General features: G+C 40.1%; 1 protein-coding gene across 7 annotated transcripts in view; it reads left to right on the forward strand.

Annotated features, from left to right (window-relative positions):
- Positions 1-27,437, forward strand: part of FYCO1 (FYVE and coiled-coil domain autophagy adaptor 1) — a 45,296-nt gene extending 17,859 nt beyond the window's left edge. For 3 of the 7 annotated variants that reach the window (XM_057377278.1, XM_057377280.1, XM_057377279.1), the window contains exons 8-20: positions 370-3,000; positions 3,880-3,972; positions 4,997-5,115; positions 5,984-6,151; positions 6,524-6,673; positions 7,980-8,185; positions 8,530-8,674; positions 17,361-17,444; positions 19,591-19,650; positions 20,297-20,392; positions 22,076-22,286; positions 23,569-23,678; positions 24,026-27,437. In XM_057377278.1, the coding sequence (XP_057233261.1) occupies positions 370-3,000; positions 3,880-3,972; positions 4,997-5,115; positions 5,984-6,151; positions 6,524-6,673; positions 7,980-8,185; positions 8,530-8,674; positions 17,361-17,444; positions 19,591-19,650; positions 20,297-20,392; positions 22,076-22,286; positions 23,569-23,678; positions 24,026-24,101 (4,149 nt within the window). In that variant the 3' untranslated portion in view covers positions 24,102-27,437. The remainder of the gene's footprint in view (positions 1-369; positions 3,001-3,879; positions 3,973-4,996; positions 5,116-5,983; positions 6,152-6,523; positions 6,674-7,979; positions 8,186-8,529; positions 8,675-17,360; positions 17,445-19,590; positions 19,651-20,296; positions 20,393-22,075; positions 22,287-23,568; positions 23,679-24,025) is intronic. The other 4 variants (XM_057377283.1, XM_057377284.1, XM_057377281.1 and 1 more) reach the window with 4 other exon arrangements.
- The last annotated feature ends 452 nt before the right edge of the window (positions 27,438-27,889 follow it).

Consider the following 27,889-nt stretch of genomic DNA (forward strand, 5'->3'; position numbering starts at 1 on the left):
TATGTGTAATGGTAGGTCTTTGGCTGGCATAGTTCCAGAGAACTTGGTAGTTTTATGATGGTTAAGAGTCTTAAAATGCTAAACTACATAAAGCACTCAACTAAAAGTAAAGGGAATTGTCAGCTGCTTCAGCTAGACGCGCAAATCTTGTAAAAGAAAAAAAGAACACCGTCTGCAGACAGGTATGTTTTCATTTCTCTTGGGAAAACAAGCCCCATTTACTAGAATTTTATAGCTTGCAGTGCTATGAAGGCAACACACARTATCATTGTACCTCAAGAACCTGAACTTGCTCTCATTTGAGCACACYGTTTAAATACATGTTTAGTACTACTTAAACTTTCTTCTTCTCTGCTTCTGTTCATTTAGGCACAAGAGTTTCCTTCCAGCCCTGATGTAAACAACTCACTAAATGTTGAACACCTTGAGGGCTATGAAGAGATGCGCTTAGAACTTGACCAGGCTGAGCTGAGGCAGAGGGAACTTCAAGATCGTATTCACCARCTAGAAATTGAAAACCAGGAGCTCCAGGCAGCTGTTAGCCTTCAAAAAGAACAAGTACAGGCAGAAAAGGAGAAGAGCAGTAACTACAGTGAAGAGAACTCCCGGCTGACAAAGATGATCACAGAGTTACAGAAGCAGTGTGAGGTCTCGCACTCCACTCAGAGCACTGTCCAYGACCTGCAGAAGTGCCTACAGTCACTGGAACTGAATGCAGTGGAGCAGCAGAAGGAACACTCAGCAAAGGTGGAGCAGCTGTTGACCAGCAAGGAAGATTGTGCCTCAAAATTGCAGGTTTCAAATCAGGAGCTGGAGACCTCTAGGGCTTTGATTGCTGTGAAGGATCTTTGCATTGATGAGCTCAAAGCCAAGCTGAATTCCACAGAACAGAAGAACCTCAACCTCCTTGCAAAAGTTGATGCTGCCTTGGACAAAAAGGGACAGGAAGCCACAGCCCAGTATGACTCTACCCTACAAATACGGGCACTGTTAGAGAGGCTTCAAGAGATGGAAAAGGAAAAGGCAGATATGCAAAGACTCAATGATGAACATGCTTCTCAGCTGAAAKCAGCAAGGGAGGAGCTGCTGCTGAAAGAGCAGGCACAGAAGGAACTGGAATCCAGATACAGTCACCTCACAGCTAACTCCAAAGAAGAGAGTGAAAAGCTGATTGGGAGCCTGGAGACCATGACAAAGGAAAAGGATGCACTTCAAAAGGCCCTTACTCTGAAAGGAAAGGAGATGGCTGAGCTTCAGACCCAGGTAATGGGGTCTCTAGCTCAGTTGGGTTCACTGGAAAAAAATCTTGAGGAAGCCAGGAAGGAAAAAGAGAAACTTGAGGAGGAGTATGGTAGGAGGGAAGGAGCACTGAAGCAGGAAGCCCAGTCACAAGCAGAGCAACTTGAACTACAGGAGGGTCGCTTAACAAAGGTGAGTCAGACTGTGTGTAGCCTTCAGGAGCAAAACCAGAAACTCATGTCTGAGAAGGAGCATCTCAGACAGAAAATCAAGGAGCTGGAGGAGSAGATGGAGCAGCAAAACTCTGCGGTGAGCGAATTGGATGAGGAGAGCAGGAAACTGAAAGCAGAGAATGAAAATTTGCAGCAGTCCAAGAAGAAGATGGAAGAGAAGCTGAAAAATCTGGAAGCTTCTAAAGCTTCCCTGGAAGCCGATGTATCCAGGTTGAGAGCCTCTGAGAAACAACTTCAGAGTGAGATAGATGATGCCCTGGTGTCAGTTGATGAAAAAGAGAAGAAGCTCCGGGGTGAGAACAAACAGCTGGATGAGGACTTGCAGAATGCCAGGAGGCAAAACCAGGTTCTAGAGGAGAAGCTGGAGGCTCTGCACTCAGAATATGAAGAACTAAAGCAAAGAGAAGAGACCTCCAAAGAGTCTTACGCCTCMCTTGAAGCACAACTGAAGAGTGCCAAGCATCATAGTTTACAAATGGAAAAAAGCTTGGACACCTTGAAGGAAAGCAAAGAGTGTCTCCAGTCACAGCTCACAGAGAAGGAAGTAGAACTGCAGGGCATGGAGAGCCAATGTGAGCAGCTACGAGCAGAAGCTGAAGGATACAGGAAGAAAGCAGAGACTCTTGAGAYGGAAAAGCTCAGTGTTGAAAAGACCTGCCTTCATCAGACAAAACTTATAGAAWCTCTCACATCAGAAAAGGAATCAGTGGAAAAACAGCAACTACAGCAGGCAGTGTCCCTGGAGAAGGAGGCAAAAGAGCTGGCCTTCAGACTGACCATGAGTGAAGAGCAGTTGGAGGTGAACCGAGGGGAAGTGTCCAGGCTGCAAGCAGAAGTCCTTGACCTGCGAGTCAAGCTTCAGCAGGCCACTGATGAGAGAGAGAGGATGAGAGGTGAGCTGGCAGTCACTGAGACTGTCTTGAGTGAGCAGAAGGTGCTTGTCCAGCAGCTGAAAGAGCAGAGTGAGTCTCTCAACAGAAACCACGTGCAAGAACTGGTGCAATGTAAAGAAAGGGAAGAATTGCTGAAAAAGGAGCAGGAAGTAACAGCCCATGAAAAAGCTGAACTGGAAAACAGTTTGATGAACCTAAAGGAAGAGCTGTCTAAGGTTAAGCGGTATTTGGAAAATGCTAGAGTGGAAAATGCAGAAAATAAAGATCTTCTYCACAGGACCAACACTGATATGGCTGAACTTGGTATTCAAATTTGTGCCTTGAGCTCTGAAAAGGTGGATGCAGAAGAGCAGTTGGCTCAGGCCACAGAAAGGTTCAAAGAACTGGAAGAACAGGCAGCAGAGCAACAGGAGAAGCTGAAGTTTGACATCTCTAATCTCAGAGAAGAGAACAAGAGCCTGCAAGAGAAATTAGAGGAGGCTCAAATGTGTGCCGCAGCTGTCCCAGGTCTGCAATTGCAGCTGGAGGCAGTAAAGAAACAGGCACAGAGTTTCCAAGAGACCAGCCAAGAAGAGCTGTCTGCAATAAAATTTCAAATGAGCACAGAGATTCTAAATTATCAGACAAAATTCAAGGTAAATTACTGTAATTATTATAGCTTAGGGAGCTGCTTTACCATCTGCTGCAGCAATTACTGCATGAAATCCTAAGGTTTGTGTGGGTCAGACTCTGAGACTAACAAGCAACTAGCCTAAGCCTGGGAATCTGAGAATGTCTCTATGCTCATGACCTAGGCCTATCTGAGGTAAAATAACTCTTCAGAGTTTTATGGACAYGTATAGTGGAGAGGCCATGTGATACAGAAAAGCAAGTCAGTACTCAGAGGGTGATGATTTGTCGTGTTTGCACAGAAGGTGGCATCTTCTGTCCCTCTGCTCACAGCTGTTGTTTTCTTTTTTGGTAGGAACATTGCAAGATCTGTTCCTCACACCTGTAATAGTGCTTCTCCCAAGAACTGATTTTGATTAAAGGAAACTTAGACTGAGACCAGRATGCTTTTGCATTTAACTCCCTCATGTTTTTTGCTTCCAGCTGCTCAAGGTGGCAGCTGAGAAGATCAAAGTTTTTCTTCCASAAAAGTCAGCCCTCTGCATGTGAAACAGAATACCTAAAGGCTGAAGATTTAGTTGTATTTGTTTGCCATTCTGATAAAACATCTTAAGATTGGTGGTTTATTGGAGTCTTACACCACTGCCTGAGTTTGAGCTTCTTTTTGTTCTGAATTGCAATAGCCTATGCAAAGTAACAGTAAAACACAGCTATTGTGCCATTATGAAGGGATTTTGCTTGATTCCAAGAGCTSAGTGTCTTTTTGGCTGTCTTTCTTGAGACAGTGGTGCTGCATTTATCTCTTGCATGGCAGTAAGAGCACTCATAATTCACAGCTGGGAATTTCGTTGGTGAAGGGATGGCCACTGGAGGGTTGTTAACTACGGACTCAATCTCTCTGCCAGGCTGTCAGTGAAGAGTGTGGGAAAGTAAAAGAACAACTYGAGGAGCAGAAGCGACAACAGCATGCTGCGGAGGAAGAGATTACAGAGTTACAAGTAGGTGCTTGATCTGATTTAAAACCAGAGGTGTTTGTGTCAGCAGGGATTAGTGTCACAACTGGGAAGGCAAACAGCATTTCTGATGACTGGCTGTGAGTCTGAGAATGCCTTTGTATAAATACAGGTGCTGCAGAAATAATACTGGGCAGCTGACAGCCACGAAGGCAGAGATTATGAAAAGTACAATGTCACATAGGATTTGTCCTGTCTTGAAAGCTGGTCAGGTTTTATGTAAGAGTAAAAAATTCTCTTCTTAAATTTGGGTGCAGGTTGGAAAGGTGTCTTTCTTAGGCCCTGCATGCCCACACAGCCACAAGTGTAGATCCATCTCTTTGCAGGCTGYAAAGGGCACTGAATCAGAGAATTATTGTGGCTGAGAAATAACCCAGCCAGGAAAAAATATAAYTTTTGCAATGAATTTATCAAACAGTTGAGTTAGAAGGGTCATACTGAGCTGTAAGGAATCCAGACAGAAGAAAGTTAAGATTACTGAATGTGGCCTTCCTTGCCTGCTAGGTGAAATACATACCTTTAGATGTAGTTAGGTATATTCCCTGAGGACTCCAAGTTTGGCAGACTTCTCTGGAAAGGCTAGCTGTGAAAGAAGTTGGGTTGTTTTCAATTGTCCTTCGTATTCCATATGGGTTTTAATAAACAAAATTTTCTTCCTATTTAGTGTTTTTCTTTTGAAGCTTTTAGGTGGTGAAAGAGCTTTCAGAGTGTATTCTTTTCCCATTGAGAGATTTTCCTTGATAAGGAGGCAAAAGCTCAGCTGACATGGACTAATAAGAATTACAGGCTTAATACTGTTTTGCTTTAGAGTGTATCCCTTATTCAGTGTGACAGAAATAATCAGGCACTAGTACACAACTAATTACTGCCTGCTTATACAATGATATCCTAATTGGTCGTTTGGCTGTAATGGATTCTTTTAAACATTGTTATCTCTCTTGGTAATTTTCTTATGCGTGGTAAAGTGTTATTTTTATGTGTAAGGAAATACAGTAGTTTATTTTACTAGGCTGCAAACACAAGTTTGTGTAGAAAGCTGGATGAAGCAAGAGAACAGCTGTCTGAATCAGAGTCTGCTCGACTGCAGAAGGAAGAGGAGGTGACATCTCTTAGACAGCTCCTGGAAAGGTGAGCATTAGGGTTCTTTGCACAAGCTGTTAATTGTAGGCTAAGCAAGGGGACAATAACCAAAATTGATTGTGCCATGGTTTATGAAGTACCATATGTCACTGGCTTTATATAGAACAAATAGTGCAAGGGCACTGACAGGGAATATCAGATTGACACTGCAGATGAGAAATATGGAAATKATCCAGCACACATGAATGCACGGTTTTGTTTTTACTGTATTGTTAATGAGGTAAATTCATGAAAGACTTCTTTGTTACCTCCTTTTACCTTATAGGTTAAGCACAAAATTAAAATAATATTGKKKTTTTTTTTTTAATAAGGAATGGAAAATTTGTTTTTTCTCTCCTCTTCATAAGGTTTCAGGGAATCAGTAAGAATTATCTGAATGGAACCACATCCTGCATGTCTTTGTCAGGTTTCTTATCAGCTTTAATAATCTAACTCAGGATGTGTTTTCTGTAGATCTGTAATGTGGCCCTATCTGGTGTGGATAATCTGGCAGTCAGAAATAGATTTGCATGAGGCATGGGCTCACACAGAGTCTAATAGGTTAAACAAAGCCTATATATTTTTATATTTCTGTGATATCATCTGTTTTATTCCCAATGTGGTAGCCATCATAAGCTTTACTATACGCAGGGCATCCAAGAAATAACTGTTTCCTGGCTGTGATGATGGATCTGTGTGCATTCTCAGTGATGGAGAAAACTGGGAAGATTCTATCTAGCTCTAAAACATATGCACACTGGGAAAAATTTCACTGAAACTACCTGTTTATCAGGGTGAGGGAGCCCTTCCTCAGGGAGAGAAGATTTGAATGCACATGAGCTAAAAATGATTCATAATTGCCTTTGTATTTGGTCAGGATCCAAAAAGAAGCTGATGAAGCAAAAGAGAAGATCCTGGATTACACTGAGAAGCTCAGCAAGGTGGCAGCAGACAAAGATAGCAGTGACCAGAAGTTATTTGCTGAGCTGGATGACCTGACAAGAACAAAGCAGTTCCTTGAAGAACGTTTGATAGAGCTTATCAGGTTGGCATAAAAATAAATGGCAAGCAGAAATTAAAATACTCRCTTAAGATATCCAGGGATACTGCTTAGGTCATCCAGGCTTGTATTCCCAAACTGAAGATACAAGTAATGGCCAAATTCATTTTTAGTTGAAATTTTGCCTTTCCATAATATAGTCAAAAAATGTATCACTCAATATTATCTCCTTAATATTAGCTTTTTTTTTCGGTAGGTTTTTTGGTCTATCTTTATTTCTGAAAGCTCCTCAGAWGTTTAGAGCAAAGGAATTTTATCTGTAAAGCTTTCACCAACATTCCAGTTGAGGCTGGTTAACAGTAAACCAGCATTAACAGCTTTTCTCTGTTTTTCCTTCTTTTAACTGTGTTACTTCAGAGATAAGGATGCTTTGTGGCAAAAATCCGATGCTCTGGAGTTCCAGCAGAAGCTTAGTGCAGAGCAGAGGTGGCAGGGGGACACAGAAGTTAATCACTGTCTGGACTGCCAGAGAGAGTTCTCATGGATGGTGCGGCGACACCACTGCAGGTCAGTTGTTGAACTGTATTGCACTGTTCAAAAGTCAGTATGATTGTCTGCATGAAGGAAGTGTTTCTTAGWGTTCACACTTCAGTGATCAAAATCATTGATATATGACATAGTAAAAGCTGAAAAAACACATGAGCTTACATGGGGATAAGAGACTTCTATGGAAAGATCCCTTGATATGTATTAAGGCAAAGATCTGGATGCAWCTCTGACTTGGGGCGTCTGTTAGTTTCTCCTTTCTGGAAACAAAGATAATCACACCCTTCATAGTTTGTTTCTTTGAAGGACTGTGTGCTGCTCTGTGCATGCTCTRAACAATATTCACTGGGATGGATTTGCCACTATGATGGAAGTATTCTTTTTTAAGTGGACATTAAATTATTTCCCCTATAGTAAATATTATTTATCCAATCTAAATTTATGAAAATGTTTTGAAATGGATGTATTTCAGGGTCTTAGTGAKATGTTTGGTTTGGCTCTTTACTGTTTCTTATCCTCATAACTTGATTCATCCTGTAAAGAAAGAAGAACTGGAACTGTTTCCATTTCACATGAGTGTAAGCAACATTCTATAGGGATTAGTGGATGGTGAAGTCATCTTGGGTAACAACTTCCAAATTACTCATTTCTACTAAGGTCTCTGAAAGCTGCTTGTGTCTTCACCCTGCAATGATTTAAATGATTATGAAAAACAAAACCATTAAAATTTAATGAGTAGCAGTCATCTCTGCTGGGTGCTTTTCTTCATGAAAATCTCATGCTCATTAAAAAGTAGTTGACAGGTTTAATACTGAGAGACTCAGAGTGAAGAAGGCAGGAAGAATGAATGTAAATGTATGTGTCCAATACTTTTTTCTTTCCTGTCTGAAGGGGAGAAGCAGGTTCTTACAATCAAACCAAGTTTTGTTCTACTTGTCTATGAGATGTAACCTGTTTAACATTATTAAGTAACTTYCTTCCTATGTACTTAATGTGAAAATTACTTATTTGTATTGTATATTTGTGGGCATTTGACTGTCTTATGTCTTTAYATTTAGATATTTTTTGAAGAATATTTAGTTTTTTCTGTTTTCCTTGTTTATTAAGGTAGCAAAATGTGAATGTGAATTTATGAGCTGTGCGTGTCAAGAAAATTTGCRTCACTTCAGAAAGGAGCACAGTCATTATGAGTTCTCCCAATTGGTGTAGCTTTCATGATTTTGCAGAAAACAAGACCATTATAACAGAGCCCCAAACACTGTCACATAGATGTGTTCTAGCTAAATGTGGTACTTTTCTAACACCTTTGGTTTTGAATCATTTCTAGAATGTGTGGTCGCATTTTCTGCTACTACTGCTGCAACAACTACATGGTGACAAAACCTGGTGGAAAAAAGGAGCGCTGCTGCAGAGCTTGCTTTAATAAGCCTAGAGTCATTGTGGACAGTACAGATGACTCTGGATCCAGTGCCAATCAGGAAGGATCACCAGCTTCRTTGGAATCTCCTGTGTCACCACCCGAGAGGGCTTTTGGTTGGTTTATTGTTTGCATGCTGTGGAGAAATAAGTAGGGTTTTTTGASAGACTCCTAGAAACCACATGGTCACCTCCTGCTCCAAGGACCTGCACAAGGTCATGGAGTGTTTTGAGGTGGGGCTGATGCCATCTTTAAATTTGGTTAGCATTGACAGAAATGTGCATGTATATTAAAAGAGTGTCAGTCAGCCCAAAATTTTCCATTAGTTCTAATAGTTATCTAGTGCTTCTGTAAATCTACAGAAATAGCCCAGGCTTTCCTCTTAAAGCTTCTGCTTGTTTATTTTCCAGACAATCAGCTAATATTGTTTATTTTTCTCTCATGTTCTTTTTTGGCACAGTTGCAAGTGAAGCCTCTAAACCACCAGATGATGCAGCATTTGATATAATCACTGATGAGGAGCTGTGCCAAGTACAGGAATCAGACTCTCTCCACAATGAAAGTCAGATGGAAAGAGACTCTCTGGATCAAAGTGTGACAGATCTGTGAGTAAACACCACTTCTCGAAGAGGGGACTCTTTGGGATTTGCTTCAGAATGTTCTTTTTTTCCCCCCATTCAGTGAGAGTAGTCAACCTCTGCATAAAGAGAATAGACTTCTCTTCTCAGGCCACATATTCAGTAGACCAACACAAGATAATTTTGGTCTATTTGCACAGTGTTCAATCTAGTAAATCCAAACTGCTCCATCCTCTCCCTCCACCTGAGTAGCCCCAGCTCTGTGCTGTCATCAGGCCAGCTGTCACCACTAAAGTCAGCATACAGGCCATGCTGGATCACTGGTCACACAACTTATAAGAGCTAAATGATACTGCCAGACTCACTTGTGTTTAAAATCAGCAGAACAAGGAGGGGAAGAAATTAAGGAAAAATGGGCATGTTTGATGACAGACTTCATTGAACTAAATGTGAAATAACCTGTTTGTGTCCATAGGATTCCTTACTACCTTAAAGAAGACAGCTTGGAGAAAAGAAAAAGAACAATTGTGTAGCTATATCTGGCCCTAGTTTGTTCTTTTTTTCTTAAGAAACTGAGAATGGGTGCAGATTTCAGTAATTTTTTTACATCTATTTCTACATCAATTCCCAATGAAAAGTATCTAAATCCATCTGAATATCTGAATACTTGGAGTGCAAAATATGTTGTAGTATTATAGTTTAATGTGGATCCAGTTTTACACAAAATATTGTCTTACTATTGCTCACATATTTTCAAATATTTTACAAAAATTCTTTTCTGTAAAATATATTTTCTTTTGAGAAGAAAAAACAAAATGAGCAATTTCACTTACTTTGTACTTACTTTGCTTCTGAGCAGAAAAACAAGACATGATAAATCTAAATGCTGAACTGAAAGTGGTCACAGAGTAAATAGTGTGCTGCTGAGAAAGCAAACCTAGACTCTTGCTCTCAGCAGACCTGTTCCCAGTACAAACCACAGTAACTTGCAGTTTGGGTTGAAGCAGACAGTGCCAACTTGTTTATTTGGTAAAAGTCTTGTCAACATTCTTCATGTTTCTTTCTTGGTAAATACCTTATATGTATTCTGCCTACTTTGTATATTGTTAACACTGACAGTATATTCCTGGTTATGATGTGCTGGGCAGATATGARTGAACTGAGCTTCTCAGTTCCCTTGTGAATTTAGTATTGCTTTTGTTTTTCAAAAGGACAATTTGTGGTGCTGAATTTTTGTTTGTTTCATAAAGAAAAAAGTGAAGTGTACTACTTCCTTTAATTCATAGTAACTGCAGCAGGTATATTATAGGTGAGTTAGCTTTGGAGAAAACAACCAGGAGAAAAGAAATAAGTGTGGGTCTCCATTTGTATCAATTTGAGATTGGTCTAGATTCATCTTGTCTGACAAAGTATTCAGGCTGGGAAGAAAGATTGCCACTAAAAAGGGAATGCTATTCTTGAAGAGCACCYATGGAACAACTTACTTGCACCATGTAAACTTTTAAAGGTTGTCCACCTTCCCTTGTTGTCAGATTACAGGCAGGAGAGCCAGGAAATAGTGCTTCGTCCTATGTTGCTTTTTGTTATCAGTTTCATGAGCAGGTGGGGAAGTCCTACTATGGCAATATGTTGAACTTAAGGCATTCTTTGCAGAGAACACTAATGACACCTGCCCTTTCCCATGGCACCAGTAATGTTTGGAAGGTCTCACTAGCCTGAGCACTGGAGAGGAGAATGGCCTTCTTGCATTGCAGATGACTCGAGCATCTCGTGTTGATTGTGGTTTTGTGTTATGGGAGAGATCTAGAAATTGATACCTGAGKCAGATGCTTGTGTGGTGCCTGTGGTACATGTTAAAGAAAAATAGCAGGGCACAGTGCTGACTGTGACAGCACACAAGTTTTCTCACTTGTTTCTGTGGTGAGGAGTAGATGTGTACCCAAAGCTTGAGTGTCACTTAGCACACAAACAGATAAGACAGCGTGAGGTACTTTGGTTATTTGAGAGTAAATGTGCCAGAACTGCTGTATTGAGTATGAGCAAAGGTTCTGCCAACACTCTGTCCTACTTTTGACAGCAGCCTATGAGAGGTGTACTGAAAATTTTCCACTGTGTTTTCTCCCACATTTCAAGGATCTGCAGTTAAGTGACTTTCTGAGCTACTGGTTTCATTGCTACAGATTTCTTGGCTGTACTAGACTGAACACCTTGAACTTCATGTAGAMCTTTGATCTTTATTCTTTTTCTTTCTAAAGTGTCCAGCTAAATGTGGCCTAATTTCTATATGGAAACTTCACATAGTCTCCACTGTCATTCCARTAGTGTTATCTTTTCATTAAATTGAATATTTGGAGTTGAATTTGCTTTGATATTGTGCCTGGGGAGCACACAAAGGATCCAAGATGGTGCTTCCTAGATGCAGGCCTGACGAAGGCATACAAATAAGTTTTCAGGCTAGGCTTCTTACTGAGATCTGCTGAAAATAGTCCAAACTACTTGGGTTTTCCCAGAGATTTGARCTAATTGGTGGAGCTCTAAAAGTGAGGGAGATGAACAGCCAAGAGAGGGAGGACAAGGGAGGCTTGCTGTCCAAATAGAAGATCTGCGTTTGACATGTTCTGTTGATATAGTTTCTTATAAACTTATTCTGGCTGATGGCAGAGATTTACCCACTGACCCTACCTATTCTATGTGTGAGTCCTTGCTGCACTGAAAATGCCAGTTGGTCCTCAAAGCAGTGAATTATCTTAAAGGATTGTCCCCCTTTTGTTGCCTACTGTACTGTTACTCTGTTTTTCACTTGTTGTCTTCACTTATCCCTGCCACTGTAGTTCTTTCCTTGAAGTGGCATGAAACAATTACAACAAAATTATTTCATAACAGCAAATTTTGAAAAACTCTCTTTATTGGTACAGCTCGGTTGAGAATCAATTAAAATTTGGTCATGATTGAGAATCAATTAAAGCTTGGTCATGACCTGCAGAGGTATGTGGCAAGATAAGAGAGATGATGTACCAGCATAACTCTGGCTGACTTTGAAGTAGCTCTTTCCTAGAGTTTAGGATTAAGCAGCAGTTGCTTCATCCTTTCAGGTCTGTTATGTGTATTTGGAGCAACCTGATCAAAATCTTAAATGTGAGAAGCTGAGATTAATTGGGCCATTGTGGTACATCCTGCTACTTCAAGGCTCATGGGTTTTCTTTTGAAGTTTTGTATTTTTAAACTCTTATTTCTAAAGCATTCGCATTTGCAGATTGTGTTCTAAAACAAAGGCCCCAGGATACAGCAGTGCRCTGTGTTTCCATTTTTATGTGTTGTAGGCATAACATGCCTGCAATAAATGTTGCAGCAGCAAAATCAAGATCAAGATAGCAGAAGAGTGAAAAAAACCCCTCCAAACGTGCCACTACCCTGGTACAGGAACAAAGAGTTTATTCATACTTTGGTAGTGGTAGAAGGAACATCTCAGCCTGTCTGCAGTGCGGGTGCTTTGGTTTGGATTCTTTTTTTGTTTTTTTCTTAATGACTCATAACACTCTTTGCTGACCTAATTACAACTCACATGGCCAGGCAGGGTGTGGTGTAACCAAAAGGGGGAACTGAATGTTGTCCAAAGCATTCCCTGTCTGGTGCAGAATCAGCCAGGAAGGAATGAGGACAGGCCTTCTGCTGGCAAATCCTGCATTGCAGTTGTGTGTTGAGATAGAATCTTTACACATGWAATCACAGCACATTCCTTCCTAGTTTTGTTTTTAATGGTATTTCACTGTGGGAGAAACAAGAGATTGTGCAGTAAGGAAAGGATTGCCTAAGCAGCTATTTTTTAAGGGGAAAAAAGTGTCTTGTACACAATGCTGCCAATAAGGGTCAGGTTCTTCTGAGCTGCAGTGTTCTGATAGGAAGGCCTGGGTATTAATGGGGAGCAAAGGAACTCCCAGAGAGTGTGGTTTTTTGCAAGAATGGTTTGAAACATTTTTTGCAAGAAATGGTTTAAAACTGGTATTTCAAAGGTGTAATGCAGAAGACTGTGACCCTTTGGGCCAGACCCAACCCTRCCTTTATCACAGGCAGCTCACAACTGGATAAAGCCCTGCCTTTGCTCCTCTGCAACATCCCTTCTTTCTTTCCCCAATTCCAGTCTGCACATTTGTTCTGCTACTTTCTGCAAGAGCTTTTGCATACTTTTCTGCCCCCTGCACACCTTTTTGCCTCATACTGGGAAGTGAAAAGACCAGAGTTGGAAAAGCAGAGCTGGTGGAACAATTTGGGAACACAACGATGGCATCCTCAGTTTATGACAAGGGAACCAAGGTGCCAGGAAAAAGAGACTGGAAAGGTGTCATGATGCAAAGAATGYATGGGGAATTGGGGTGTGAGAGCTTGCATCTATGGAAACACAGCTCAGTGTTGGAACCCACGTGTGATGTGATATCCCTGGTGTTTACAAGGGGTCTGGTCATCTGGCAACATGAGCTGTTATCAGAAGTAAGATACAAAAATGTGTWTGGGGTATCCAGACTGTGAACCTGATACTGGATGAAAGGCAGGTGAACATGCTGCTTTATTACAGAAATTTTAGATGAAATCTAAAGGATTATGTGTAGAGACCTTCTCCCAGATGGAAAAAAAAAAAACAACCCTAAGTATCCAAAAAAACACAATCACACATGAAACACAGCATGAAGTGTGAAATGTATATGTTTTTAATCTAGGAATTCTGCTTAAATTAAGGGGCTGAACTGAAATATGTAATAGATTTGAAACAAAATGCATAAAAGCTTTCATTAACAAATATCATTCACAGAAAAACAGCAGGCCAGAGGTTTGGGAATTAGGAAATTCAAATTACCTTTATGTCATGAAAAGTGGAGTTTTATCTCATTGGGTTTTATACCTTTTGAAGATCATCTGCACTGTTAAGTCAGTTACCAGCTTGGAGTGAAAAAGCAGGAAGCAGTGCAGTCTCATGATGAAAATATATTGGTCTAAAGCTGATCACAGTATTTTCACTAATGGTATTGTATTTCCTCTTTCACTTACACTACCTATATCACTATTTACAAACAAAACAAACAGAAAAAAAAGAAGCTGTAAAACATTTGCCAGTTTGCTAGGCAGTTTTATAGCAGGTGCATGCTTGTGGCATCTGTACTGTTTGAAGCACTTAAAGGTTTAGAGTCTTCTTTGGTGGTTTGCCACTGTTGAGCCATAACTTGCCATTTGACATGTCTTAAGATTTTAATAATTTTGTGTTGGTACTTCCTGATTCTTATCCCCATGAAGAAATACAAAACAGGGTTAAGACAGCCATAAAAATAAGCAAGAGGTTTAGTTATTGTAATTTCACATTCAAAGCTGCTGTTCAATTTAAAGCTTCAGTCTGTGACCTCTGTAAGTCCTATAAATTTTAGGGTAGCTGGGTAAGAATAAACAGGACAGCTATAGAAAATATTATTTATAGATTTGATTTTTGAGGAYTTCTAGCGTGCAGTAAGGTTCCAATGATTAGTGAGTAGCAGATGATCATGGCTAGCATGGGAATAAAATAAACAAGGATCACTCAGATCACTCACTTCAAGTTCTGTGCCATGGTTTGGGTATTTTTCCTGACATATTGCCTTATCAAAACTAAACACCTTGCTAAAAACAAAGTGAGGTGCAGCAAATGCTAATAAGATCGACGAGGTAGAGATTAATTTGCCCCATGTCATTCATTTGGTTAGACACATGTGCCTTGGTGACAAAAGTAACAGCAGTAAGCTGGACATAGGTGATAGACATTAGAGTTAACATTGAAGTGTATGCAAGCCCCATATAATATGACATGCYACAGAGCTTGAAGTCTACTTCTGAGCAGCAGATGATGCCAGGAGAGGCAGCATCCAGAGGAAAACCCAGTCAGCTATAGACAGGTTCAGCAAGATTATTTCTATCAGTATCTTAAGTTTCAGGTAGAAAACTATTATGACAAAGACCAGTACATTTCCTGCAAGACCAAGGATGAAAATAACTGACTACATGCAGGGCAGAGGGACTCTTATAAATATGAAAATTCTCATTTCTGTTTCCATTGTGATCAGTGATAGAGAATTTATAATAGAAGTTGGCAGTATCTGTAGTTGCCATGTTGCCTTATTTTTACAGGCAGCCTGGAAGGAGACACATTGTGATTTTTTTTTTTTACTCAGCAAATAATTAAATCCTAATGCAACCAGGAGACAGACAAAATCCTAAGTGCTAACAGATAAGAGTTGTAGTAAAGCATCCATGACAGACAAAAGCAAATGTGTTTWTTTGCTGAAGAGGATTGTCTTGACAGTCAGAATCCAAACATAACAGCTGGTGTGTTTGAATACATCATCTGTTACCAGATTTATACTGATGGAGACTCAAAAGCATACTCAAARGATAATTACAAAGAGGCTTCTGAAAGTGGTATAAGGATTAAGCTCTTGATTTAGTGTTTGGATTGAGGGTTTCTGGGGAAACCCATGAAAGAAATAGAATTCATTTTGCCAAATCCAGCATTTAGGCTCAGGTTGCAGACTCTGAGCATCAGAGCTTGGGTTGAACCTGTCCCAAAGGCAGTGTTTGAGTCTCAGTGAATACTTATGGCTCAGTTAAGCCTCGTCTTGTTCTTTAGATGTTAGTGATAGCATAAGATGGCAGCACTTATTCCTTTCCCCATCTCAAGTCACTTACTGAAAACATGGAGGATTTTCATTAATGTACTATATTTGTATTACTGTCAGAGGGAGGAGTGACCAATTTTTGCTGTCAGTCCCTTGCATCACATCCCTCTGGAGAGCTTTTGCAGTGTCAGCTCTGCAAATTAAGGAGAGGCTTAATTCCTCTCCTTAACAGCCCTGCAGTCAGGGCTGTTCCAGCACATAAAAGTAGCAGCCCTAACACTAATGACCATCTTTACAAGCTGTTTACCAGGTAAAGTAAGTCTTATGTGAGATAGGTTTATGGGCTTTTTAAAGATTTAGCCCAAAAGCTAAATGCCCTCTCTCTTGAGCTACAAAAAAAAAAAAAAGTGTTTCTGTGAGATTAATCCTACTACAAGAGATTACTCAGCATAATTCACCTCTGAATCCTTAAGATTGGCTGAAAGGCCTCACCTGGTGAGTTCTATATGTGCAGCAGTCTGAATGTCTCTTGATTCTGCAAGAGGAGGAAACAGTATTGAGAGAAACTAGCCCAGGCAGGTAGGTCTTTGCAGCAGCCTGTGATACCATAGCTGGGGTGCTTCTGGGACTCTGGCTTGTAGAGCAGTATGCTTCTACCTCTGAGTACTTGAGTTTGGTACCTGCAAATGTGTGGAAGGAAAGGCAGCGCCAAATTTGACTTATTTCTGCAGCGTCATTTACTGAAAAACAACTACTGACACAAGAAATGTAAGGCTGTGTAATGCTCTTTAAAATCAAKTTCTCCCTTGTGCTTCATTGCATGTGGTAGCAATTTCAAACTTGGAGCAAGGTGCTAAATATTCACAGACTGTTCCTGTCAAACAGAGAAGCAATAGGTTGTGACAACCACCTGCTTTTTTAAGTTATTTTTCAAGTGCAGAATAGGGTGTGAGGATGATACAGCAGTGGCTAAGATGTGTGGYAACATAGGGGTTGTGTGAGTTTATCTTGGGGAGTGGGCTGAGAAAGTAGCTGTTACAAACTGCTTCTGCCATACCTCTCCTATAATTCTGCCTCTGTTTCCCTGTAGTAGCCTCTAAAGAACTGTGCAAAGAGAAAATTCAAAGATATCTAAGCCAGTGTTGCCCACAGAAGTGGCTGCAGCCTTGGTGACTACAGACTGCAGTTGTTGGGGTATATTGGAAGCAGCTTGTCAGTATTTCTAGTGTTCGTTTCCACAGTTATCTGTTTGCTGCCTCCTGCTGGAAAGGGGACTTACAAGCACCCAAATAATCCCTAAATGTTATTTTAAACCTTTTGCAAATGCAGCATTTGAAAGCTGTCTTCATCTCAGAGTCTTTGCCAAACCTCTTCCCCATCAGACTACCAAAGAAAAAAAAAAAAAAGACGATTTTGCATGCTGTCCCCTGGAGCACAGAAATAACTCTTTGTCATGATTCTTTTCCTAGTTTGCTTTCTCTAAATTGTCTCTGGTCTTGCACACAGTATGTGACCAGTTTCAAGGCAGGGGACTCATTTTGTATTGTTTGTTGGGTTTTTGTCCTTGTTTCATACAGGATGTAGCATAGGTAAATCAAACTTTTTTTTTGAGAAACTGCTCAGGGATTTTCTATATACCAATAAGCAGGGCACCCACAGTGCACAGTGATGGACAGTCATGTCCATCCATTTTTTTAATCAGTTGTCTGTGTGATGCTTTCCCATCTCAGCATATGCTAGGGTTTGCTCTTAACACTTCCATCCCTTTCSCACTCATACACCTTCAATGCAAGACACTGCTTTGCACCCTGTTAAAAACTCTGTGAGTTCTGTATCCCCCATGCTCCAACCCAAATCACRCCTTTTTTCTTGCCCATGTCAAGGGCTGTCTGTGGCATCCTTTCTCCTGATCCTTTCCTGTCCTCTTTCTTTTTTTCCCTGTTCTTTGTTGGGTTGGAGAGGAAGGCTAACAACTAAGTTAGGGTGCCTGGGGTGGGTCTGACCTGCCAGATAACAGCAGGCCCAGGGAATCATTGGTGCACTTCAGCATAATGCCTTTGATTGTTTCTTTGCATTTTCAGATGTGTTTGCTGGGCTAAGCAGCTGTTAGGGGCTCTGTACAGCCTCCAGTCTCCGTTTCAGGTTTCTGGCTTTCACACAATTCGGTAAGATTCTCGCCTGGATGACAGAAGTTCCCTGCAGAAATCATTGCACTGCTGACACAGGCAGATGGCTTCTGGGATTTCACTGCTCACCCACATGAAGCCGACACCTCAGACATGTAGCTACAGCTGTCAGAGCTCAGGTGTTTATGCAAATGGAAAATTGCTGAGTCCAGAGCTCAAGCAGATTTCTTCAGGTTTTAATTCTGAAAGGAACAGGTTACTTCTAACTCCCAATGCCATTTATGCTGGCCACAGTATTTTTAGTATAATTTGTGAGAAATGCTTTCCATGTATAAGAGCAGGCACACTGGACTAGACCATCCACCTGACRGACAGTGATCAAAAGCAGTTACCTGAGGTGGTGCACAGGAGCAGGACAAGCATGAAGTAATAATTCTTCAGAATGCTCTATCAGCTTCCAGCAATCTGTGTCTTGAGGATTTGCTGAATCAGAGCTGTTCTCTTATTGCTGGAGTGTCTTTTCCATGCTTCAGTTCTTCCTGCTCTTTAGCCCCACTTCATTTCACTTTTAAAAAGAAAAAGAAGGAAAACAATCCAGGCTGCTTAAATAGACACACCAGAGGGTGCATATTCATAATCTGGGGACCTGGCAAGCTGCAGGAATGTCATTAATGCTGACACAAAGAACAAATAGGTCATGCAAGAATAAATTCTCCTGTCATGGGAAAAATGCTCCAGTTAAATCATGAGACTCTTTCTTATATTGTGGGCTACCAGATCTCAGTTTAGAGTGTTAGACTCAGTGAGATATCTTAAAGTAAAGGAGGATTTTCTTTCTGATTATAAGGCACTTTGGTTTACTACATAAAGTAGGAGACTTAGCATTGCCTTCACYTTAGACATGTGGTGATTGTATTGGTTGGAGCAGCCAAGTAGCAAGCTAACCACCTAACCATGTACTGGGTTGCAGCAGCAGGAATAAGGAAAATCACGGCTTCGATGAGAACATGGAATATATATTGATRCTGGGATTTAATTTATATTTCAAGGTTCCAAATTAAAGGTGAAATTAATGGATTAAATACAGAACTCTAATGACATTGTGTAGTAAATCACAGTCTGACACTTGTGGGAAGCATGTAGTTGTGTAGTTCTCTTGGTCTGCATGAATTCAAGGCTGTGAAATTAAAGCTGTGTAGCTAACCTGGTGGGATGGGAGACTGATGTGAATCACAACCAAAAGTCTGTTGCTGTTCCCACTGTGCAAGAAAATATATATGTATAGGTTTGCAAGCTCTAGTTTCATTTTCCAGTTTGGTTTTTTTTCACAATATTTTTCTTTTACCTAGTTGTATAAAGATAGTTAACAATGAAATTATTTGTTTTGGTAAGTATTTGCATAGATGTTGTACTAACCTTTATGGGCCAACCTGTACTAAATACTTCATTCTTGTGTTCCTAGTGTCTGGTTACAGCTCAGGTTTTGGCTCTTAATTGCAGCTTTGAGTCTCCCATGCACATCCCAASTGTCTATTTAGGATATTAACAGTAGTGGCATGACTCTGAAGAAGTCAAGAGTTACCCAGGAGGCTGCAGGAATAAGAGAACAGGAATATCAGAACATGAATTCTGCAGATAACAGCTGAGGAAATGTGTGTGCACTTTGATTTGCACTTACAGCAGCGAGTGCTTCCTGTTTCCAACCAGCAGTGTCACTACACTCAAATTCAATGTGATTGCATGTGCTCAYRYAGTGTATTYAGATCCTGCTCATGACMACCTGAGGGAGATACTKTCTCTAGCTCTTCTACTCTACAGTGCTGCTTGTAGAGCAACGTTCCATTGGGCTTAAAAGAAAATGCTAAWCCCTGCATTGCTTTTGAGAATTTGTCTACAGCAAGTGGATGCCTCTTGGGGTATTATTGCACTTGATGGTTCAGAAGCACTTGTGGTATTATATTTTATTAGATTCCACTGCTTTTTGGAAGGAACCAATTAATTGGTTCCCTGTGAATAAGAATCCTTGGCATTTTTTCTGGGAATGGTAGCTTAATTGTCTCAGTTACCAACCTGCTGAAATACAGAGGAGCAAAACAAGAACCATAAAAAGAGAAGCTCTAACTTGTTTGGAAGCTATCAGTATTTGTTTCCTGACTCTCAAACTCATCCTTCTCTCTGTGTCCAGACCTGTAATTCATAGCTGGTGTCACTCCAGAGTTCATCCAGAGCATACACTTTTTTTGAGGTAAGGAGTGGATAGCAGGTTCTTCCTTCTGCTTCACTGCTGCCTGGGACAGGTCATGGTGTGGAGGAAACATCCTGCTTTGTCATCTTGTAACAGCATCTTTGGTGTATGYGTGTTAGAATCATACAGGATTTCTTGTATGAAGACACATGGTAGCAATTCCACAGTGACAAAATATGTTTTTGTACAATTGTCAGAGTAAGGAACTGCATAATATCTCTAAAACACCTCACAGATCAAATCCAGGGAGATGTCTTATCCTTTTGCAAGGTTTGTTTAAGGGACAAGTACAGACTATTTTGCTTGTGTCTGCCCTCCATCTAGTTCCCACTTGCCAGAGAATCTTTAAAACCTGTCTGCATCTCAATAAGCAATTTATTTTATGATTGCAGAAGAGATGTTCTGGATGTATATATGTATTCCTCTTAGCTGAAGAAACCAGGATAGGAACAGTTTTATGTTCATGCAGAGTGGTGAGCAGAATGGGGCTGCAGCTTTGCCCAGTGTTGTCACTAGAATGTGAATCCTAAAATTTGGTATCAGGGCTATCAAAAYGTTTCTATTTTAGGAAGGTGTCAGSATGCAGATGGTATTMGRYCATATAGTATTCAGAGAATCATGATTTTCCTTCTTTTTCTTGCTCTAGAAACAGCACGTGTAATTCTTCAACCTTTGATGAATCYGAAGAGTGGCAAGTTGCTCAAGATGCTGAGATATGCTTGTTGAAGTCAGGAGAAATCATGTAAGCAAAACATTTTCATTGCTACAGATGAAAGCATAAAGGCTGAGCTCAGACATCAGCTRTGTGAGCACAAGACTTGCAGCTCCTGGTAGAGCTGATCACTTCTGTCCCACAGAAAGAAGGTGTTCTGAGGAGGATGAGAGGGTGTAACTCAGCCACACAGAGCAGCRGCACTGAGCCAGGTCCTCTCTCTTCAGTCCTAGAACACTTCAGTGCCACTGGGGAACAAGAAGAAAAGATGTAGGTCTACATCACATGAGAAAACATTTCCTATTTTTATTGCAGGAGTTGCTGTCAACAGGAATGGGGGTTCAGTGAGAAGGTTATGCAGTTCTGGCAATCTCTGAAAGAAACTGCTAGGGCTACTCAGGGAATGCAGCTCTAGTTGGACATTTTCCACAGGGATGCAATTCATGGCCTTTTGGAGCATGTGTCTGTTGTTTACTGGTGGCTTCCCAGAATCTGTCTTCCCTGCTCTGGTTGATACATGCCTTAGCATAAAATGTTCATCTCAGCCTCAGCTCAAGCTCTGTGTGTCCTGTGTGTGCACAATTCTCTGCATCTGTCCTGCTCTGAAAATAAGTTACATGCAGTTATTGATAAAGCATGTCACTTGCACAGCCAAGAAGGGAATCTAATCTATGAAAATGCATGTGGCTTACAGAAATACACCTTTGCTCACTGTCTCCTTAAGTCTAGCTTTGAAATTTTGCCTTAGTTATGGGAAAGGTTTTAATCTTTTGACTGCAAGGAGATAAATTAGTTCATGTTTCAATCTTGTTGTCACTGTTCAGTGATTCAGGTAAATGAAGTAGTAACTAAAATCATAGCTGGACTGTAAGGCAAAACCAAGAAATATGGTTGGTTTATTAAAATCAAAGGTCACCTGAGACACCACAGGACTGTGGTTTGCTCTGATCTCATTGATTTGCAAACAATTTRTTTGGCCTAAAGAGTGACAGATTAGATTTGTTTTAGTAAGGGTGGTGTAGGTGAGATCCATATCTCTCAGAAATTCCAGGTTTCCCCTGAACAAAGTAACCAGCATTCTCCTGCTTAAAGGCCTCACTGTTTGCAGTMTGAAATAGACACCAGAATGAAGTCAACTCATATAATTCTGTAGGACTCAGCATCATCTGGATGCTAAGAACTTCCTTTGTAACTGGAAGTGTTTTGAGTCAGCTTTTCTTTCAGCTTGGTTGGGTAAAACAGGCCAAGATGTAGCATTAAGTGCTTTGGAAGATCTAGACACAGCTGCTATTCACTTTCCATCCACCTGTCCCCTCTGCACTCCTGATCCCTGTTATTTCCTCTGCAAATTTTTATATTCACCTAGAAAGGTGAATTAAGTAGGTAATTTTTTTTATTTAAAAAGAACAGTTGAGGTCAGCACTCCTCTTTTTAGTGTAGTGACTCTAAAAAGCTTTATTCCGGCACTGTTTTTCTTTAGTTGAAATGGAATAAATAAGTGAACAAAATTCATATTTGCCAGAGCAGTGAAGGTTCTTAGTATCAGTCAGCTTTTTTGTAGTTTTTACCTTCATTTAAGGCTGAATTTTCATGCATCTTGTGGACCTGTCCCAAATATGTTGTGGAGTCTACCTGAAATAGATGGAAAATGAAAAAAAACCCCAATTATTAGTGGTTTTGTCTGAGTAACAATTGTGTTTTTCTCCCTTACAGGATTAAATTACCCCTTACAGTGGAAGARATCATGAATTTTGGAGAAAGTAACAGAGAGCTGTTCATTAAATCCAGCACCTACAGTATCATTCCCATCACTGTTACAGAGATGGGACTAACAATTAGCTGGATCTTCTCATCAGAACCCAAAAGCATCTCCTTCAGCGTKGTCTACCAAGAATCCGAAGACACGCCTCTGGATCAGTGCAAAGTAAGGCCTTTATTTCCTCACTACCTTAGAGGTTGTGCTCTGCATTCATCCCGGAATGATACAGGAATTGATAAGTATTGCTAGGAGGTCTTCACCAAAATGCCAGTTGTTATTGCATTAAGGATTTGTTTCTTCAGTTAAGCTGCAGTTCTGCTAAAGACAAAGCTACGTTTTTATTATTTAATGTTGCCTGCAAAAGTCRAGTTGAAAAGCACTGTAGCTTCTATTGGTTGCGTTTGAAACTCACCCACTATCATTAAGCAAAAATRAAAGTTCAAGTCTGCAATTTTTTTTCTTGATTTCACTTAGTTTGTAAACTCTTTAAGGCTGATTTTGACAGGATCTTGTGCAGAAGCCACAGGGAAACAGATAAATTGCTTGGTTTACCTACCTACATTCCTTACAATGAAGCATATACTCAAGTGTCTTGGTGGAGTGCAAAATAGTTTTGCCAGTGCCCAAGGTAYCTGCTTATATACACACTGTCCATATTTCATGAGGATTATGGATTAAGTGAATCTATTTTACTCAACTACTTGCTAAATTAGGCAGCTGTTGGTTTAATCCACCATGGTAGGGTGAACTCTATGGCTGTGATTTACTAGGGAAATAAGACATTTACATAGTATGTGTTGATTCATGCACAGTTACTAACTCCATGTAAAATAAATCTTTTTCTTAATCTGAAAGCTGAATGAAGTGTGAATGCTGCTTTTGTCCTGATACATTTCTTTGGTAAAACTTGGTGTTTTATGGGGTCATCCTTGGTCTATGTCAGCTGCTCTTCTGACAGCTGTGCTAAGGCTTTACAGCAAGACACCCACAGAACCACAAATACACACACTTTTGCTGTAAGCTCAGATAAACAATTAAGATTTGCTGAGAAAGCTTATTTTTTAACACAGGGAATACAAAAGCATATATTAAAAGATATATTTAGCTAGATCTTGCTCTTGTATTTGTGGATTTAATGTAGCACTTGCCCATGTTACTAAAATTGCTTAGATAAACATTTAAAAGTTCAGGATTTGATTTTATCTCTAAAGCAGAGATGAATAGCCATTGGTTAGTGCTGTAAAGAGATAACCAAAGGAAAACAGATGTCTCACTGAGAGATTTTCATCTGGGTGAGTTTTTAATGCTAATCAGTTAAAGTAATTAGTTTTGCAGGCATATGTGCACTTTGGGAGTTTCAAGGTGCCTGAAATCAAGGTTTTCTGAAAGAAWATGTCAATTTATAGGGCAAATAGCAAACTTCATTTTGATTTGTATTGAATTCCAGGTTCTTATCCCTATGACTCGCTGCAACTCTCATAAGGAAACTATCAGAGGACAGGTGAAAGTCAGAAACTGTGGAATCTACACACTGATATTTGACAACACATTCTCTAGGTAGGTCCCAGCCAGGTGTAAAAGRTGAAATAAGCTTGGTTTTACAGACTGTGGAACTGATCAGATGTACCATTATTCTGCCATTCAAAAGTAAGTACAAGAAATGTTTCCTCGCTTGCCAAGAGGTCTTCCAGACTGAGTTTTAGTTCTCATTCCAAGACAGTTTAGTCAGGATTGTCATCTTATTAACAACAAACCTGACGGGCCCTTGCACAGGGATGCTTCTTTTTGATAACAGTGAATTTTTTGTCCAAGTATAAACTGAAAGGCTGTACACACTCTTAAGGCTTTCTCTCTTGTTGGCTTCAGCTAATGTGATCTTTTTGCTCTCTTTCTTTCTTTGACAGGTTTRTCTCAAAACGAGTGTTTTATCACTTGGCTGTTGAGCGACCTGTCATCTATGATGGAAGTGATTTTCCATAGCCTTTACTATACTGTGTATTTTAAATTAAATTTTTAAGATATGCTATTATTTATGTACATGTAAGCATTCTGATTACCACTGTGTTTGAAGACTTTGAAACTATGCAATAGTTYTAGTGCACTTAAGAGGAGATGTGTACACTAAAAAAACAGAAGCCTTTTCAGGAACACTAATGGTTCTGTACTGTGTACAGATTGCTGAAAAGYCATCTTGTTTGGTTTAACAGGTCAATAATAACCAATTTGTTTTCAGTGGGAAGAAAAATAAGTGTGGAGGTATCTAAATGCAAACTCAAATTCTCTGCTGAAAATCAAGCTATTTTTCTTCCAAAAATATCCTTTAAAAGGAAATTTAAAGAAAAATGCCTATTTTTGACCTCTTCACTGAGCTGTAAACATAACCATCTCTGTTCTGCTGTACTGCTTTTACAGTCAGAGCAGCATTTATGCAATACTTCAATCTTCACAGGCAAATATTGTACTCCATCTAGAATTTTTTATCTTTTCCAAATTTTATAAGCCACAAACCATAGGAGTTTTATACATTTTGGGCTAAGATTTGGTAAGTCTTAACTGACTTCTACAAATGCTTTGGCACTGAATACCAGTTACAAAACAATAAACACSAAGCAGCTACAACTTTCACTTTGGCTCACTGCACTCTGTACATTGGCCCATGGAACCCAGCTCTTATGGTGAGCACCAGTGGCAGAACACAGAGTGTTTATTCCCTGTGGAATAAAGTACTGCTCACTCGGTGATTTTGGGAAGAGGAGCATTCCTTTTTCCTGCCTTAGCACCTTAGTCATCAGCATTCACAGGAAAGCACAGTTTCTGAGGAGATCAGTGTCTCTCTCTCTAGACCACATGGAAGGCAGCAGTAGTGTTTGAACCAGTCTCAAAACGTCCATCCAAAATGGAATGCATATCCAGGCCTGGTGAGCTCTCTATCCAGTGGTGTTATTGTATTCTGTCCCTTTCCTAACCTTTGCAGTTGCCCTATCAAACKAACTCTCCATCTCAGATTTGGGGGCTGTTAACACTGCCTTTTGAGGGAAGGCTGGGTTTTCATTTATACAGAATTTCTATGATGTGAAACATCTGCTTTCTACATAGAATTCAGAATAAGCTCAACCAGGGAAGGTGATCAGAAGAGACCAGGTGGTGTTTATATATTGCTGATCCAATCCAATACCCATAAGAGATCTCCCACATCAAGAGACTGTTGTTTGAAAGGTGGAGATCACAAAACAAGTGTTGGATATTTATATAGTAGCAGCTGAGACAAAGGGAAATTTCTGATAATAGAAAAGAATTGCAAATAAAGCTAAAGGTCATTCATCATTTGTTCCAGTTGTTAACAATATATAAATACAGTCATCTTGAAAAAGATTGTGAAAGAATGACTACTCTTCGTGGAGCACCTGGGACTTAGGTCTCATTGATAGCATTCCCTCCCCTTCARCTGCCTTCTTCCCCATGGTGGTGATGTGCTCCCAGCCCACTGCCAGCAGCGAGGTCAGTGGAAGGTGGCAGCTCCCAAGGGCTGCAGTGCAGTCAGGCCCTCACCTGTCTGTGTGCATGAAAAGGAGATGGACGAGGGACTGATGTGGGCAATAAAGAGCAATAAATGGTGCAGGGATCGGTTCATGAATTACAGCCTATTTCAGTCTTGAAGCTATGTTTTATATTTAATTAAGCAARAAGAGATTATTTATTGCTTAAAAATGGAGTACTGTGTACCATATGCTATGCAATTTCACTGAGCTGTTACTGAAGTCTGCTGCAGTTTTCTTTTAAGCTTTTAGGTGTGGTTTTTTAAAGCATTTTGCTTTTAGAATTTTAGAATACTAATCTTACTGGGATTTCTTTCTTTAAATGCCAAATGTAAGGTAAAGGCACACTGTCAGGTATCTTTGGCCAAAATATGACATCACTGTTCAAAAGTATTTAAAGTCTCTCTGTTCAAAATTATTTGACAGCCTTGCCTCCTGATTTGCTCTCCACATCCAGTTCTTGACATTTTTCCATCCTGTGGCAAATATTTTTAAGCCCCTGTTCATGTGGCTTTTTAAATAATTGTCTCCATGTAGTAAGCCAGATGTTTCCCTGGAGGTTGCTCATGCAGACAGTCCTGAGACTGGCTGAAGCCTTTGTTTAGGAGATGGGGAGTAAATCCACTGGATTGTTTTTATTTAGTAATTGAGTTCTTATGGTCCCTTTTCTTCAGGTTTTCCTGCCTATTGAGAGTAATTTTATGGCTTTTGTAAACCTGCCTCAAAGAGGATTAAGAATGGGAGTCAGAACCTGTAGTGTAAAGATTAAAAGAAAATGTTTGCTTCTGKCCAAGGACAGTACTTAAGGAGAAAAAGTTTCAAATTACGAAATATCAGGCTCGTAAGGTAGAAGTTGACAGGAGTGCAGCTGTTCAAAAAAGCTGCTCAAGAACAGAAATCCCGTCACAACAGCTGGAAGAGGCTGTGCAAGTAAAGAACCTGACATTAGTACAGACCTTTTATTTGAATGTCCCAGACAATTTATTACTGGAGCCGTGGAAACCCAATAAAGGACTGCACAAATGTGGGTTTGTGCAAGAGATTATTTCATTCAAACACCTCAATCCTCCATCCGTAAAATGCTTGTTCATCTGAGCTATGCCAGCAATGCTAAAAAATCTATTTGTTATTAGTTGCTCAGGTGTATTATTGAATTGGGTTTTTTATTCTCTGCAGAAAYGCAATTAAGAGAAAAGAAATATTTAAAATTGATCATGAAATTAATTGAAGGAGATGTCACATTCATAGGTCAAAGAGATTATACACTGTGGTCAGCACAAGCAATCAGATATTTTTACTGGGTGCTGGAAAGGATAAGGAGACATGGAGGGTAAGATTTTTTGTTGTGGAAAGGTTTATGCGAAGGAAAGAACATAGTTTCTTCAAGAAAATGATAGTGTCCCTTTACTCAACATTACTCCATGTTTCTTTTCAAAAAATGAAAGGTGTATTGCACAAGAGTGTACCATGTTACAAAATAGGAAAGCTACAAAAGACTGACTTTTCTCCCTTCCTAAAATTGAAATTGCACTACAGTTTTAATTATGCTCARTCACTGAGGTTGTAACTTGTTCAGAAGTATCAATTGGTCTTAACTCCCAAAGAATTGTAAAGCCTGTTCACATCAAAATTCCTGCTCCAGATACCGGAAAAATCATGTATACCAGTGTCTGTACAGTTACAGAGATGTAAACGGTTGTGTGTTGGAATGTTTCTTGATGCTCTTTTTTTCCTTTTTTAACCTCAGGAATTTAAAAATAAAATTCTTTATCATTGCGAATGTGTGTCCCTTTTTTGCCTTTGTGTGGAAGATGATTGCATGATGTGCTTGGGGTTTTATGAAATTCAAGTTTATCTTCATATTGTGCCATCCCCTCATTTCCAAGCTACAATTACTAACAGAAATTTCAGAGCACCTCCAGAGGAATCTGGAGTTGTGGCTCCACAATCAGAAGTTTCTCCTAGAAAGGAAAGTCTCCAGCAAAGCCTAATCAGCAGTTCAAGGAACCTGCAGAGAGTGAGTTCTATGTATACCCAATACATAAGTGACCATACCTTGCTGTACCTCAGCTCTGCAGGAGAGGCTGGAGCCATTGGAAGTCTTTCTGTGCATCTCCAATAATACATTTTTATCCATACTGGGTCATACCTCCTCCCTTGGGGCTAGGGGAAAGGCTCTCCCAACCCTATTTCTGCCTTATATTTCTCAGTTTGTGCCCCAAGAACAGGCCT

This window comes from Malurus melanocephalus, unplaced genomic scaffold, assembly GCF_030028575.1.
Source record: "Malurus melanocephalus ecotype Western Australia unplaced genomic scaffold, MMel_1.1 scaffold_309, whole genome shotgun sequence".
NCBI lineage: Eukaryota > Metazoa > Chordata > Aves > Passeriformes > Maluridae > Malurus > Malurus melanocephalus.